At 30.5% G+C, this 17,635-nt stretch overlaps 2 protein-coding genes across 5 annotated transcripts; both read left to right on the forward strand.

Annotated features, from left to right (window-relative positions):
• Nucleotides 1-9,400: 9,400 nt before the first annotated feature.
• LOC107949841 (hypersensitive-induced reaction 1 protein) lies at nucleotides 9,401-12,814 on the forward strand. 4 transcript variants are annotated; one of them, XM_016884615.2, is made up of 6 exons: nucleotides 9,401-9,504; nucleotides 10,784-10,984; nucleotides 11,307-11,427; nucleotides 11,606-11,697; nucleotides 11,774-11,870; nucleotides 12,234-12,814. In XM_016884615.2, the coding sequence occupies exons 2-6, from the start codon at nucleotides 10,796-10,798 to the stop codon at nucleotides 12,587-12,589; spliced, it is 855 nt and encodes a 284-aa protein (XP_016740104.1). In that variant the 5' UTR covers nucleotides 9,401-9,504; nucleotides 10,784-10,795; the 3' UTR covers nucleotides 12,590-12,814. The 4 variants fall into 4 exon arrangements, with proteins under 4 accessions (XP_016740104.1, XP_016740106.1, XP_016740105.1 ...); XM_016884617.2 differs by lacking the exon at nucleotides 9,401-9,504 and adding an exon at nucleotides 9,691-10,382; XM_016884616.2 differs by lacking the exon at nucleotides 9,401-9,504 and adding an exon at nucleotides 9,692-10,307.
• A 909-nt stretch (nucleotides 12,815-13,723) lies between these two features.
• Nucleotides 13,724-16,121, forward strand: LOC107950850 (pectate lyase). The gene is made up of 3 exons (XM_016885790.2): nucleotides 13,724-14,099; nucleotides 14,623-14,658; nucleotides 15,919-16,121. Exons 1-3 carry the CDS (start codon nucleotides 13,891-13,893, stop codon nucleotides 15,953-15,955), a joined length of 282 nt encoding a protein of 93 aa, XP_016741279.1. The 5' UTR covers nucleotides 13,724-13,890; the 3' UTR covers nucleotides 15,956-16,121.
• The last annotated feature ends 1,514 nt before the right edge of the window (nucleotides 16,122-17,635 follow it).

Genomic DNA, 17,635 nt, shown 5'->3' on the forward strand with positions numbered 1-17,635 from the left:
TACAGTGGCAATGTACTTTTTTTATTCCACAAGCAGCCTTAAAAAATTGTTATGTGTCTCTTTTGTTTTTAAATATTTATTTTTAATATTTTACTATACTCCTATAAGACACTAGTCAACCCTCTAACTCTATTTGTGAAGTTTAAAAACTTTATTGGCAATGTACCAAATATTTTTACGTATTATATATGTAACACCCAGTTTTGGCCGGTCTTGAGTTTGGCTGGTAACCCAAAAGTAGTTTGAGTGGCGAAGTCTTATTTGCCTAGTAGACACTTTTGGCATATAGGTCGAGCGCATAGTTGATATTAGAGTATTATACAAGGATTGATCTCTGAATGTGTTGAGTTGTAAAGAAGAAGAGATTGGTAAGAATTATGAGGATTTTTAGGTGAATTGGATTATCGCCAAAGGTATTGTACACCCAGTTTATTGGGATATCGAGTTAGTTATGTACTAACGAGGTAGTAAGGATAGAATGAAGGGTTGGGCCAAAAATATAAAATGTTAAATTTCCATTTGCAACTATAAACCATTTTTATTAAAGCAGTCTTGAAAGTTTAAGACACGTGTCAAGTTCCAATAAAGGATTACGTTGCTTATATAGATATTCATGTTAGAAAAAGGGGAAGTTTTTCTTCTTCCCTCATCAAGAAGTATTGTTACCTGAATCTTAAAGAACTTACAATACTTCTCTCTCCTTCAAGCTGGAGTTGTAAATCTGGATATTCACCAGTGATTACTCCATGTCAAGGTAAGATTTATGACTCTACCTGTTATATTGTTAAGAGTAAGTATGTTGGATCTAGTAAATCAGTAAGATAAAGATATAAGGTCTTACTAGGGGATTTCCAACGTTATAAATGATGGAAAAATAGGTATATGAATAGATCTTAATGGGTTTCCATGTTTTGCAGTAGTAATTGTTGTTGATTTATGCGATGGAAGTCTGGATCTGGAGTTTTAAGCTGTTGTAAGTGAGAATAAGGTGATTCTCTATATTGAATCTTGCATGTATATTGTTCACATGAGATATCTTTGTAGAAACCAATTGAACAATGAAATCGAAGCTAGAAAAGTATCGTATGAGTGTCATGCAACTATATGAATGAATGCTAAGGATAGAATGCATGTTATGGTATAGAATCTGAGAAGTTTAGGTTTGGTCATATATGTGCGTCATAGATGTATGCTATGGGCATGCTCTACTAAGAGTAAGTTGTAGAGCTAAAGATGAATGTGACTTGTGTTAGTGCATGAAGGGTCTGTCAAGAAAGTTTGTGTCTGTTCACCGCAGTAGAGTCTAAAAGGGTCCTTGAGGACTAAAAACACGATCTCTGATATGAATATTAAACGAAAAGCCCATGGCCATGGAACCTTCCAAAAGGAACTAAAAGACAATGATTACTTAATGGTGATTACTTAATGGGGTTCTCCGCGTGTCCTAAGACGATGATGGGCAAACCTTATATAACGTGAGTTTAGGCAAATCCATATCGCAAAAACACGACAGATAAGAATAGCCTTTATGGCGTAATATGAAAGAAAAGTCTTTGTGGCGTAATATGTAAGAAAATCATTTGTGGCATAATATGTAAGAAAAGCATTTGTGGCGTAATATGAAATAATAGCCTTTGTGACGTAATATGAAAGAAAAACCTTTGTGGCATAATATGTATGAAAAGCCTTTGTGACATAATATGAAATAATAACCTTTGTAGCGTAATATGAAAGAAAAGCCTTTGTAGCGTAATATGAAATAATAGCCTTTGTGATGTAATATGAAAGAATAGCCTTTGTGGCAAAATATGAAATGAAAGCCTTTGTGGAAAACCATGAAAAGAAAGTCTTTGTGGCAAATCACGAAACGAAAGCCTTTGTGGCGATCTCCCTTGTGGCGCACATTAATAGAACTATTTCCGTGGCGAATTCTGAAAGGAAATGCTCTTGGCGTGTAATGATAAGACTCTTAATGGCGAACTATAAAGGATGTCCTTTGTGGCGAATCCTGTGTCGAATTTTTTGGCGTATTTTGCATGTAACACCCCTAACTCGTCTCCATCATCAGATTAGGGTTACAGAGCATTACAATACATTTAAAAACATTTAACTTCAAACATAAATAATTATTCAAATTAATTACTAAAATAAAAATACATATTTCATTTATAGCATAAATACACTTACGGGCCTTAAACCGAGCCTACGGGGCTCTAAAATGATTTGGGAACATTCAGGGGCTAATTTGAAACAAAACAGAAAATTTTAGAAAAATTGTAAAATTTTGGAAACAGGGGTCACATGGGTGTGTGGCCAGGCCATGTGACATAGCCCAGACCGTGTGGCTCGAAAACATGGTCGTGTGGCCAACTGTGTAAAATTCGAAGTATGGGACATACGGTTGTGTCCTAGCCCATGTGTCCACCCGTGTGGGTATTCAAAAGGGGGTCACACGGACGTGTCGCAGGCCGTGTGCCAGACCATGTGTGTATTTGAAATATGGTCACACATCCGTGTCACAGACCATGTGCCAGACCGTGTAACTCTCTAAGACCATGTGAACAATCCTGCACTTAAAATTTAAATAACACACAACCGTGTGAGGAGGCCATGTGTGGCACACGATCGTGTGATAGCCCATATCCCAGACTGTGTGCACTTAAAATTTCTTCTAAAATAAGACAAATTTCACACATTACTTCGGTACCAAGCTAAGCTTAAAACCAACCCTTATGTACTGTAACAACCCGTTTTCAGTTAAACCAGAACAGTAGTTTCAAGATCACAAATACGATGAGTAAATTATTATTTTATTATTATTTTAAAGTCTATGGGATGTTAGTAAGGTCGTATTAAAATTTCGTTAAGAAATTTTGACATTTGCATGCTTAACTAAGGAAAAAGGACTAAATCGAAAAAGGTGTAAAAGTAGAGTTCTACTTGTTAAAGGGGTCAAATGGATATGAAACTTTAAACTGAATGGATTTAAATGGTAATTATATCATTCATAAGGATAACAGACAAAAATGGGCATGGTTTAGTTAATTTTTAAAGGTTAAAAATAAAGGTTAATAAGGTAATTAGTAAAATCATCATAAAACAAATAAAAGAAAATTTTAGTGCTCATTTTCATGAGTTTTCTTCTCCACCGAAAATAGGTATGAATTTTAACTTCGTTTTTAATGATTTCTAAGTTTTTGAAGTTGTTGTAGCTTAATCTAGTTAGCCTTGGGATTAATTTGTAAAACTGTTAAAGAATTAGGGTTTTACCATGAATGCTCTTGTGTGATTCTTGATGTTTAATGGTAGATTATGAGTCCTTTTTGATAAATAAACAAGTTTTGTAGAGTAATTTTTTATGGAAATTGTATTTAGGGACTTATTTTGAAAAATGGTAAAAGTTCATGGTGAATATATGAAATGATGATTTATATGGATTGATTTAGGTCCCTAAAGAATTCGACTAGCATGAGAAGAGATTAAAATGTTTAAATTTCAATTTATAAGTTTAAGGACTAAATTGTGAAAACTTAAAATGTTAGGGACAAAATAGTAAATTTTGCAAAAATATGAAATATGGGCTGAATTGAATAATAAATTTATTAAATGGATTGAATTTGTCTATTTAGATCAAGATAGACCGCGTACGAATTTAGATCGAGGAAAAGCTAAAGCCTTAGACTAGTTCGACTTCGTTTTACGCCTTAGTCATTAAGGTAAGTTTGTAGTGTTTTAATATGTAAATGAATTTTTATTTGTGTATTTATATTATAATGCTTTAATTATTTTGTACTTTGGTACCCCATAATTGCACATACGTGCCCCTATTTGTACTTTGATACCCATGAATTGCACATACATGCCCTTGTTTGTACTTCAGTACCCCTAGATTGCACATACGTGCCCCTGTTTGTACTTCGGTACCCTTAAATTGCACATACGTGCCCCCGTTTGTACTTCGGTACCCCTGAATTGCACATACGTGCCTCTGTTTATACTTCAGTACCCTTGGATGTACTTTTGTACCCTGTTTAGATTCGGTAATTCTAAACTGAATAATATATGAATTGTATTCAATTTATTGTTAGATTAAATGATATGCTACATTCTTATTAAGTTCTATAAGCTTATTCGTTCTTGTGAATTGTTTTGTAAATCGTTGTTGCTGACATTTTGGACTGATCAAATCTTCAGCTCACACTATCTAACGATATTGGTAGTTTTTGAATCTCCTAGGGTAGTGGCATGTATAAACATAGGTAGTAGAATTTATGGTTGAAATGTATTTAGGATGTTTTGAAAGTGGTGTTTGATGAACATGTATAAAATAACTAAATGTGTTTGTGTTTTGGTAACATATATGCATAATAGGCTATAATGCTTGTTTTAGAAGGTACCTTTGGTCACTTTGTGTAATGGATGAGAATGATTTATTAGTAATATTGATGGTTTGTTTCATTGCGTTATTTCATGTTGCATGTTTGAATATGGTAAGATTATGGTATGTATTGAAAGGCATTGGAATTTGTAGTTGAATAATGAAAAGTGGTATAATATGCATGTTTAGGTAAGTTGTGGATGAATGCATTTGAGGTGCCTTGTATGGCATATTGGTTGATTGATTTTGAACTATTGAATTGGTTATCTCATGTAGGTTTTTGTCATGTTTTGATGATTTTATTATGTGTATTAAAGGCCTTTAGGCGGTTGCATGAGTTGATGTTGTAAATGGCTTGATTTTTGGCCAAATTCATGTCCACATAGCCCAAGACACGGGCGTGTGACTCAGTCATGTGTGACACACAACGAAACAACTGTGTGTCCCCTATAGGTTTTATTGCATACAAGTCAGGCTGTTACACAGCCTAACACATGGCCTGGCACACAAGCGTGTGGGGCTATTTCGAGAGTTACACGGCCTGGCACACAGACGTGTGACACGACCGTATGACCTACTTAGAGAGTTACACGAGATAGGGACCCCTACAATCCAATTTTTCTAACTTTTTCTTAAACTTTCCAATTGTTTCTAATTTGGTCCCGAATTATTTCTAATGTATTTCTTGGGCCTTGAGAGCTCGATTTAGGGATGATATGTATGTGATTGAATGATTTATATCATGTTTACGTCAATATATGAAATGTATATTTATGTTCAGTTTGTATGGTAATGCTCTGTAACCCTATTCCAGCAGTGGATACAGGTTAAGGGTGTTACATGTACTATTAGAAACACCTTTAAACAAGTCTAAAACATGTCAAAAACACACAACCTATGTGCCTAACCAATGTGCCCTCATGGACACCACAATTCAATCATCAAATAAAATTGGCATTCAAACTTAACAAATTCATACATGTCATCCATTCAAACATCAAGAACTATTCACTTTATAATCACAACTTCATGCCATATATCAACCTAAGTATTAAATCAACATGACCTATAACACACTACCAAAAGAACCAACTTATAACACATATATCTACTTGATACATACAAGCCTTTGCAACCTAATACAAAAAATGTCCAACATTCACATAATAAGCATCCTATATACATGCCACATATAACCACCAACCAAGACTTCAAAATCTATTGATGATAATCGATGATATGTGTGAGCTCCGATGATCCGATCAACACACTCCAAAAGTTCTAAATCTATAGAAATAATAACAAAGTAAGTATATAAATTACTTAGTAAGTTTTCACAATTTAACTTATTAACTTACCAAACTCATTTAAATGATATTTGCACATACCAAATAAACCTCAACCTTATTACAACACAATCCAACAATTTCATATCAACAACACTTAAATGTACAGATAATTAGGATTAGTAATTTACTTATTTCATTGGTATAGTTTCATACCAATTAGTCTTTGTTCTTCCGATGGACCTTTGTAAAAGTATTCAAATACATGAGTCCAAAGCAGATAATGCTCGTAAGAGCAAATTAGATACAGATTATATATGTCAGGTTACCCGTCCGGGCTAAACCAATGATAACATAGATAAACTAGTCTGGCTAGGGCTATGTATACATGTAAAATGACAATGGATTATTAGTCCAGGCTAAATATAAGTCACATGTACATCTGAATATGCAACACATGTAGGAACTCGGTCCAGATCAGAAATCTCATGTAAGAAACTTTTACTCGATCCATCAGAATTATTTCATAAATTCAATATAATTAACATAGAACAATTTGTTTCAGCAATTACAAAAATATATAAACATCAATAACAATATTTAATAATGAATTATAACCAAAATAATCGTAGAAACTTACTGAATTGCGATAGCTACCAAGAACCGAAGACGATTACTCGACGACCTTCTCTTTCCCACGATTAATAACCGATCCACTCGTTTCTTGAGCTAAATGTAATAAATTAATTCAATTAACTAATTCAAACACCATAAAATACTTGAGTTCAAATCATTCACCCTTTAATTATATTTTACACATTTACCCTCAACAATGAACTTTTATACAATTTAATCCTTACCTCAAAATTTAATCAATTGACATCCCTAAGACAAATTCCCAACTAATCGAATTTCCTATAACTCTATAGCAACCCATAAATTTTCTCAATTTCATAAAAATTCCATGAACTTTTACAATTTAACATGTAAGTCCCTAATCAACAAAATCACCAAAATTACTTTACAAAACAATATGATTTAAATATCAAGTTTACAAAACCATCTCAGAACTTCAAAAATCTCATAAATTCAACAATGGCACAAGTCAAAACATTCAAAAATTTTGTGAAACAATACCTGGGTTAGCTGAGCCTAATTATAACGATATCAAAAACGTAAAAATTATTTAAAAGAGATGCAAAATACCTACCATGCAATGAAGAAAAACCTAGCCGAAATCCAAGCTTTTTCAATGGTTTCTTTTCTCCTTAGAATTCGGCAATTACAAAAGGAAGACGACAACCTCTTTCTTTTGTTTAATTTGTTTTTACTTTAATTACCTTTTTACCCTTAAAAATTAACTAAAATTTCTTAATTTAATACCCTTAGATCGCACTATAATTGTAATGGTCTAATTACCATATAAGGCCATCAATTAAAGTTTTTAAATTCATTTAATACTTTTAACTAATAACCACTAACTTTTGCAAATTTTATTATTTAGTCATTTTTACTTAATTACCAAACTAAACGCTAAAATTTCTTAATCTAACTCGAATAAAACATTATAGAATTCCTATAAATATTAAATAATCAATAAAACATTGACTTACTAATCAAAATTGTAGTCCCGGAACCACTGAAAAATGGGATGTTACATAGCATGGTTCGTATGTTGTGATCAGTAAGGCACAGTGTTTCAATAGACTACGGTAAAGTATTATACAAGACTATAATTCAATTCACAATTATGAAGATTGAAGAAATTTAGAAAAGTGTATTCTGAATAAGGAACCTACATTTTACATTCGAAGAAGGTAATTGCTACCCAAGTACGTAATGATTCAAGAATTGTGATGGAACGATGGTTTGGAGTTATGTGTGCAAGAGTAATGATGTTTCGATGGTATGGACCTCTGTTAAGGAAATGAATAAAGGTTAATGAAAGTTCAAATTGAAGAGTGTAAGTGGTGTATCAAATGCATTGAGGGGGAGAAATAAGTTCTAAGCAAGGTATGGTATCCGATGTGTAAAAGAGAATAGAAATTGGGGGGGTTATTCGCCAGTGATTAAGTTGAAGGTTCAGTGAGATCATCTAAATAAACTATAAGTTGAAATGTGCAAATGACACAGGTAAATGATGTTTTCCTCACCAAGTTCTTATGAACTTATCTGGGTGTGTTTTGTTACAGGTGAGTTGACCTGAATCTGCTCCAAGAGGGACGATGCCAAGACTACATCAAAGAAGTGGCATATTAGGCTATTATGCATACAAAGTAAGTTTGGTGGCGTGATCAAAGACTAAAATACTCCTTAGAAATTCACTTAGGGTATCTGTAATAAACTAGGGTTTCGATTGGATACCATTGTAGTTTAATTACCTCGTGTTGTATCTGTATTTACTCATTGTATTTATTTATGTATTTTAGTTTGTAATTTTGTAAGTTAAGTAAGTTGCTATTATCTATGAATCAAATAAGTAAACCAAGCTTGTGTCTGTATTTGTTTGGTAATACCCAAAATCCGAATTCAGATAATTGGATTGGATTAAGGGTATTACAATATATATAAGCACAAGTAGGGGTGTTCAAATAGTTAACCGAACCAAACTAGTATTAATCGAATTAACCGAACCTTTTAATCCTTTAACTGTTAACCAAACCGAATTTTTTTCAAAAAAAATTAACAGAACCGTAATATTTCGATTAATTCGATCGATTAACTGAAATTTATATTTTTTTTTATTTTTTGGTTAAAAAAATATAAAACATATCAAAAAAAATTAATAATGTTCATTTGATCGAATTAACTGGATTAAAACTACATATAATTTGTATTATTAGTTATTAAGTTCAGTTAATTACCCGATTTCGAACCGAATTAACCTATAACTGAACTTCCAAAAATACATTAACTGATCTCTAAACGAATTAGATCGGTTAACCGATCGATTAACCAAATTAAACTGGTTTAGTAGGTTAATTCAGTTTTAATCAAAATTTGAACACACCTAAGCACAAGTTTGGAAAAAATTTTGAGCTAACGAGAATACATTTATTTTTCATCTTATTACTAAGTTCACATTTAAAAATAATTATAATATTTAATTTAGAATCATTAGTTAAAAGGTTGAAATAAAATAGAAGTTATGATAATTACACATTTAAAAATAATCACAATTTAATTAATAATTATACATTTATAAATAATTAAAATTTAAATTACAATTATTCCTTAAATAATTGTGCTAATCTTAAAATAAAGTTATTATTTGAATAGAATTTCAAGTATAAAATATAGAAAAAAAATTGTGATAATTATAATTTATAATTATTAATTTAAAAAATACTGAGGTAAACAAGTACTAATTTTATTGATGTAAAATAGAATTATTATTCAAATAGAATTTTAAGCATATTAATTATCACTTGATTAATATTAGAGTTAATTTATGTTAACAATAATTATTTTAAATAATGTTATTTTATATTAATTAGATAAAGGGTGTGTTGAATATATAAGTTCAAAATATTTTAATTATTATTTAATTTTTTTATAATATTTAGATTAATAAATTAATATATTTTAATTATATTTAATAATTCAAATAAAATTATTATTTTATGCTAATTAGTGGAAGTAAATTATAATATTAATATTAAAAAGTTAATTAAATATTAAATGTAATGGTTGAAGGACAAAATTGGGATAAATTAAAGTTTAGGGTAATTATCTTTGGTAAGAAAAGTTGCTTGATAATTAAGTTAGGGGAAAATATATTTCTTTGAAAATCCACGCATTGTGGGATTCTTCTTCATCTTCTTTCTTGATACCAAAAAAGTAAGAACTACAACTTTTCTCCTTCGAAAGAAAATTGCAATTAAGTCAGGGGAATTTACCGTTCTTGTTTTTCCCCTTATTCTTAACGATCTCCAATTTACATATGTTTTCTTTGAATTTTCCGTTTTCTTTACAAAATCCTTTTTTCTTCTTTTTTTTTTTTTTTTGGCATTCTCGCGCCTCTTATTTATCTGTCAATTAAATCATAATATAAGGTTTTATAATTGATTTTATCAATGAAACTAATGAAAATTGACCAAATTCAAGAAACCCATTTTGTAGTTTTATCTGTTTAAGCTGGCAAAGAAGAGATTAGCTGTAACAATCCAATATTTATAAGTTTTTCTTAGTTTAATATTATTTGGAGAACTTATTGATTCCTTGTTTTTCATTTTCCATGAATTTGTGTTCATAGCTGCAACCCATGACTAGAATTTCAAGGTTTTAAAGTTGTTAAGTGTGTTATATGGTAACATAGATTTTCCATTCAAATAAGGACAACTATTCGTGGTTCGCAAAGTTTGATGGGTTTTTTTTTTCTTTTTCATATTGGTGAACCCTCTTGGGAAATTTTGCCGGGCATATTAAACATTAAGACTTCTTTGTTATCATATACTAGAAAATAATGTAGGTGGGTCACATTATCTGTTGACTTTTGTGGGTCAATGTTAATATTCTGTATTGCCATACTATTTCAATGAAATTGCAAAAGGAATTAATGTGTTTTGGGGAAGTTGTAGCAATTATTCTGAAATTGTTTTCCAAGCCAACTTGTGATAGTATATTTATATATTTCATGTCTAGTTGAGTTTTTATCTCTATGTTTTATTAGTTTTCTTTGTTTTCTTCTGCTTTTTAATCCTTCTGTTCATCAATTTGTAAGATTTCTTAGTTCTTTTATATGTTCTTATCTTTTGCCTCTATGATATCCTGAAGATGATTTGAAAGTTAGACTGGTTTTATAAACCTGGGGTGATAATCTGCTAAGCTAGTCTTTTATTTGGCACTTGAAGTTAATTGGGTTTTTTTGGGAAGGTTGTGAGATTAGTTATTTTACATTTTCTACTGATAATGTATTTCCTGTTTTGTGTTCTTTCATTCTTGAGTTTTACCATTTGATATCAGTTTTCATGTTTCAAGGGTAATATTGGTGTCCTATAGATTGTCTAAATCATCAGTTATGGTACTTGTTGATGCTGATATGTGCTAGTAGATCAGAGATAGCGCTGGTATTTGTTTGAGTTCTTTTAAACTGATATATAACCTGTTGGGTTCTCAGAGCTAAGAGAAAATGGGTAATCTTTTCTGTTGCGTACAAGTTGGCCAGTCTACAGTAGCCATCAAGGAGAGATTTGGCAGGTTTGAGGATGTTCTTGAGCCAGGATGCCATTGCCTACCATGGTTTCTTGGAAGTCAGCTTGCCGGCCACCTGTCACTAAGATTGCAGCAGTTGGATGTTCGTTGTGAGACAAAGACTAAGGTCTATCAATTGCTTTTTTATGTTGTAGTTTTCCAGTTTATGACTCTTCTTTCTTGTATAACTCTTTAGACTTTAGGATGAAGAATTCATCCCAAAAGATCACCATTTTGTTCTTGTATTTTTATTCTTTTCTCCAACTATAGCATATGCAGCCATGTTTGTCTTTCATCAGTTTGCAAGGGAAGGTAAAGGTGTAGGGCGGGACCGAGTGCATAATCATGAATTAATAAATTGTCAAGGAACTTCATATCACACGTAGCATACAATATTATGCCTCCCTTGTGCAGCAGAAACTAACTGGTCTTTATGGCCATCATATCAGGATAATGTATTTGTCAATGTTGTTGCATCTATTCAATACCGGGCACTGGCAGATAAGGCAAGTGATGCCTTCTACAAACTCACCGATACAAGGAAGCAGATTCAAGCCTATGTTTTTGATGGTATGATATGAAGAGTATATATTCACATTGCACGCTAATATATGAACACATGCTGCACACTTTTATTTATGTACATAAATCCAAAGTTATATGGGACATGTTTTAACATTTTTCATGTTCTGATATTCAGTTAGTTGTTCCAAATGAAGGACAGAAACTAACATTTTTGAATTTTTAGTTATTAGGGCAAGCGTTCCAAAGCTAAATTTGGATGATGTTTTTGAACAAAAAACTGAAATTGCTAAAGCTGTTGAGGAAGAACTTGAGAAGGTATTCAACTTGATTACACGTACATTGATATGTAAATATGTTTTTCTATTTCTGTTGACTCTTATTTCTCTTACAGGCTATGTCTGCGTATGGGTATGAGATTGCTCAAACACTTATTGTGGACATAGAACCTGATGTGCATGTGAAGCGCGCAATGAATGAAATCAATGCTGGTAAAATTTAGTACCTCTTACTTGGTTCTTACTCTTTCAAACTTGATGTTGTTTAGGACAGGCTAACTGTATACCGGATTGCCTAGCTATATTCCCCATATATGCATCAAATAAATCAAGCCACTACAGAAATATGAGAGTAACATTTGGCATAATGAAATTTTCAGCCCCAAAAAGTAAAAACTGCTGGAACTCATGAATTTGCCTTTTGACAGCCATGTTCAACTTTCTTGCCGTCTGTTATTTTCTTAATCGTTTTAGCTTTAGATTCATTAGAGTATATTACTAGGATGAATATCTATCAATTGGGTTTTAATAATGCCTCCCCTTGAATATAATTTTCTGATTGTGTTGTATTTGTAGCTGCAAGGATGAGGGTGGCAGCTAACGAGAAGGCAGAGGCAGAGAAAATTCTGCAAATCAAACGAGCTGAAGGTGAGGCCGAATCTAAGTACTTGTCAGGGCTGGGTATTGCTCGCCAGCGACAAGCTATTGTTGATGGGCTACGAGATAGTGTGCTTGGATTCTCTGTTAACGTCCCTGGGACTACTGCAAAGGATGTCATGGACATGGTCCTGGTCACCCAGTACTTTGACACCATGAAAGAAATCGGTGCTGCTTCTAAATCTTCGGCTGTGTTCATCCCTCATGGTCCTGGAGCTGTTCGTGATGTCGCCACTCAGATTCGCGAGGGACTCCTCCAGGCTGCACATCAGTAACTAATACACTTATACTGGGTTTTGCTTAAGGCCAGCATGCTTTGTTTTTCTTTTTTCCGGACACTAGTTAGTTTTGGTATTTGTCTGTTTAGTTATTGGTGCCATTTTGTTTAGCTGTGGTTGCTTCTTCTTTTTTTTATATTTTTTTGTATATATGGTATGGCCCTGAAAGGGGTTGTGAAGAACATTGGGTGCATAGTTTTCTATAAAGTAGATTTTAAGACATCTTTATGTTGGATTTTTGTGGATTTAATTATTACCTATACTGCAATTTGAAATTTAATCTTGAATTCAATATGATATAATTTGATTATTCTTGAAGCGATAGACATGAATTTTTTTTAAGAAACATTAAGCATTTAATTGACATAAATTTATTATTAATTGAATATGATTAACTCTAGTTATCTCATTTGATTGAGAACTTAGAAAATTGTGAGAATAGGGATAAAATGAAATCAAAGTTTCATGATATTCAAAACAGTATGCTGATTATTTGAAGAACTTTTTAAGTAACTATTTAGAAGAATTTGTGACAGTAATTGATTGTAATTCAACAAGTTTATTTTTAATTTTTTTTATCTTAACTATTTTTATAATTAAAATGTTTTATTAAATTATTGAAATTAATTAATAATTCTAAATTTTCATTTAAATATGTATGCAATGAATATATGTTTGCATGTATGTATAATATGAAAAATATTTAATATCAATAAACTTGAAATATACATCAAAACAAGTTCGTACCAATAAGTATCAGTACCAACATAAAAACGATATATCTACCGATATTGTATTGACTACTTTAATAAAAAAAATCTCCTAATTATCAGTGACTCCGATGAAGTGTGGCAAAAGAAAAAAACGAGTTAAAAAATCAAATAAAATTATAGAAGAAGGCTACTATCCCAATCTTATGCCAACTTTTAAAAAATAATATACATTTTCTCAAATTAAATCTTGGATAATTATAAATCAAAACACATTATAATTACGTTATTGTTAAATACATAAGACATTATAAATATATTTATTTATAGAGAATATCACTAAAACTAGTAAGCGAATACCCAAAAGATGAGGAGAAATTGAAGAGGGAGACCAAAAATCTGACCATTAATGGGTAGTGGTTTGCATGAAATTTGGATCTCATTTCACTTGTATTTAAAGAAGAATGGGAATTTGAAACATTTGAGGAATATCAAACAAAAAACTAAATTAAAATAGAATAAAAGGAAAGCCCTGCGTGCAATACTCATTTCTTGGTTACGTAGGGTTGAAGAAGACAATTGCCCAAAATGAAAGTAGTGAAGATAATATTGGCGTTGGGGCTGATTGTGATAGCAAATAGTGGGATAGTGATGGCTAACATTGCTCATTTCGATGAAGTATGGGCAAAACGAGCTCAGAGAGCAAAGCAAATTGCTGAGAAAGCCTACGATCCCAATCCTCATCATGTAGCCAATCATCTCAACCACAAAACCCACCAAGCTCATAAAGCTCACAAGTAACTTCTTTTTTATTCACTTTTATATTTTTTTACCCTTTCTTTTTTCTTTTTTTTTAAAAGATAAATTTGGCTTTTAATCTTTTAAAAATTGACAATTAATTTTTTTAAAAAGTTGATTTATTGTTTTTTTAATGAAAATGCTACTAAAATGTTAGGTTTTAAAGAAGGGTGAATCCGAAAATCTTTTTAGGGCGGCAAAATTGAATTACTAATTTTTTTATATGTGAAATATAGATTGTATCATGTATTATCATTTTTAAAAAAATTAAATATAATACTTTTCATTTTGGAGGACGCAAAGCATAAATCTCCCTTATATTAATTTATAATTTAATCATTTATAGGGAGTTAGAATTGTAATTTTCCAATTTTTGAGAGGCATGTATCTGTCCTGATTTTAAACATGATAGCATGTATGACTATCTACGAGTATTTTATATATATATTGAATTTTTATTAAAAAAAATTATAATATGTTTTTTGAAATTTAGGAATAACGTATTGTGATTTTTTTGTGTAGGAGAGATTTGAAGAAGCAGGGAGAAAATAAAAAGAAGTAAGTATAAAAATTATTTCCCTGTAGTTGACAGTAAATCAATAAACCCTAAAATAATGGTTAGACATATGAAAACAATGTGCAAAAATTAAGGAACATTTAACAACCATAATAATAAGTAATTACCTTATTCACCAACCATATATATGGTTGTAATGTATAATATATATGATTGTAATAATAGGATCCTTTTTCATAAATTAAAACAATATATATTTTGCTACTTAATTTTCTTTATCTATTTTTAGAGTGGTTTGAGGAAAATTTTAAATAGAAAATTAAAATTTTTTTAAAAAAAAATTTTGAAAGATCAAATAAGTAATTATGCCAATTTATTAATATATTTGTTGAGCGTATTGCATTTATTTTTAGTTTTTAATTAAAATTTGAATGATTGGTTTTTTTTAACATTAAACTCTTATCATATCTGCTCATTTTGATACAATGCCTAGAATTACCAATAGTTAGGTCTCCGCCTGAAAAGTGGGAGGGCTTGGACAAAAATATAGGTCCGAAAAATGGGTTTAGACAAAAAAATAAGGCTCGTTTAAAAAATAGATCAGGCCTCGGGTAAGGCTTTTTTGCTCAGGCACGACCCGACCTAAATTAGCAAAAGGACAAAACAAATTTGTTATTTTCTTTTCTCTCTTTCTTTTTTGTTGTTTTGATGCTCTTTTCTTGTTGTTTTCTCACTGCTTTGCTACTATATTACTATTATGTTACTATTATTATGTTGTTATTGTTTGGATATTGTATTACTCTTGTTTTATTGTTAATTTTGTTTGTTAAGTTACACTTATTTTATTGTTATTTAAGTATAAATATTTTTTAATTTATTTTCAATTTGTTGAGAAACATTTATTTTAATGTTTTAAATATTTTTTTATGTATTATATTTTAATTTTTTATATAAAAAACAATATGAAAAAACTAATTCGGGCGGGTCCAGGTTTTAGCGTTTTTATCCAAGTCGGGTTTGGACAAAATTTTAAGCCTATTTTTCGGGTCAGGCGGGCCTAGGCCTAGCAAAGAGGCCTAAAATTTTGACAAGACCCGACCCAAACCATGGACAAATCTACTCATAGCTCCTCCTCAACCCTTAAATAAGAGAATAATACATTTCAACGCCCTCTTGCATTGACAACAATACTGATAATCGAATTAAGACTCAATCAACAATTTTATGTTTTTTTTAATGGGTATAGATTAATAGAGTTTAATTAATGGTGGATATTGTTTAAAAGAAATGGTTTGTTTCAGGGAATCCAAGCCTCGGAAGATGCCTAGGAATGTTTGATATTAAATCAAAGCTCGAAGCTAAAAATAGCTTTTAAGAATGTAAATTGGAATAAGGCAGGTCAAATAGCTATAATTGACTACCCATAATTACATATTATTGCACCTTATTGTAAGTTATAATTTTTTTTCATTAATCAAAGTTTTGATCTTCTCAGTTTCTTCCATTTATACTTACTACTCATTTATGATATTTTATTTTCTTTTTTTAAATTATGATACTTATATTTATATAATAGTTTAGGACTCCCTAATTTTATTAAATCAATTTGCGAGTTCGCAATCATTTTAAATACATAATTTAAAGTAAAATACTTTTTTTTTGGTGAATTACAATAACCGGACAAAATCTGAATAATCAACGCGACTAACACAATTCAAATCCAGGCCACACCTGGGGCGGTAAACACCTTTGACCATCAAATCATCACATGGGGTTCATAAAGAGTTTTTTTTTCAAATTTGTTAAATTTAGACATTAATCCTAAAAATGCATAATTTTGAACTAACATACACATCTTTCTCATCTCTCTTATTTTCTTTCTTTTCACTTTTCTTCCCAACCAAACATACTGAAAGCTTATTTTTCTTTCACTCCCTCTCAAGTACAGCCTAAGTCACCGTTGATAGGATAATAATCCTAAAAATATATAATAAAATAATTTGAAAGCAAATCGAAAAATCATTTTTATACTTGATTCATATTAAAAATAAAATTAATTATTTAAATATTTTTTGTTTTAAACATTCATCATATTCTTGAAAAGTACAGGGATTGAAATATAATTAAACCCTTTTTCTCACCTTCTTTCCTACATTCTTGAAATGAGAAGCAAGTGAGGGGATTAAATTCCTGAAATTAAAAGTAGAAAACGATTTAAAATTTTCTAGATTCGCTCCTGTCATGTTTAAAAATTTAATGTTTTAATAAGTATTTCAATTTAAAAAAATAGCAAATAGACTCTTTTTTAGATGTTGATGGTCAAATTTAATTCTTTTTAATAGTGCGAAGACTAAATTCAAGTAAAAAATTAAAATCAAATTAATAGAAAAATATAAACATAAGTGATTATGCGTAGGAAGCTATCTATTGTGAACTTTTGTAAACACAAACGTTAACTTAATGGTTTTCTAAAAAGTTCAAAAAATGTAGTATTTTGATAACAATGTAAATGAAAAATTCAATACAAAATTCCAATAAAATAAAATCATCTTTTAGTTTCACAAACTATTTGAACTGCTCCATTCAAACAAAGACTCAAGCTATTTATTCTTATTTTACCTATAAAATATCTTTTCATAAACTAGATACACTCAAAAGTAAATATTTATTATTGGTACCAATAAGATTTTTTTATATCATAAAATCTTCCCGAATTCAGAAAATAGAAGAAAAATGCATTTAAATTTATTGTTGTCACAAAAATTAACATTATAAGTCACAAAATTTATTTTTACTCATACATTCAAATTGAGTAATCCCATGCATATTCCAAATATATTGTGTAAGAAATTATTTTATATTTAAGCTATAGACTATTCAATTAAATAAGTTACTGTAAATGAAAAATAAAAGAAGAATTATTTATCCACTTTTGTCTGGATTATTTCTCTATCAAGACTTGCTTTTTTTCATTTATTTTTATTTAAAATATGTAAAGGACTGACTCAAATTTGCATT

The sequence above is a fragment of the Gossypium hirsutum genome, chromosome D03, assembly GCF_007990345.1.
Source record: "Gossypium hirsutum isolate 1008001.06 chromosome D03, Gossypium_hirsutum_v2.1, whole genome shotgun sequence".
Classification (NCBI taxonomy): domain Eukaryota; kingdom Viridiplantae; phylum Streptophyta; class Magnoliopsida; order Malvales; family Malvaceae; genus Gossypium; species Gossypium hirsutum.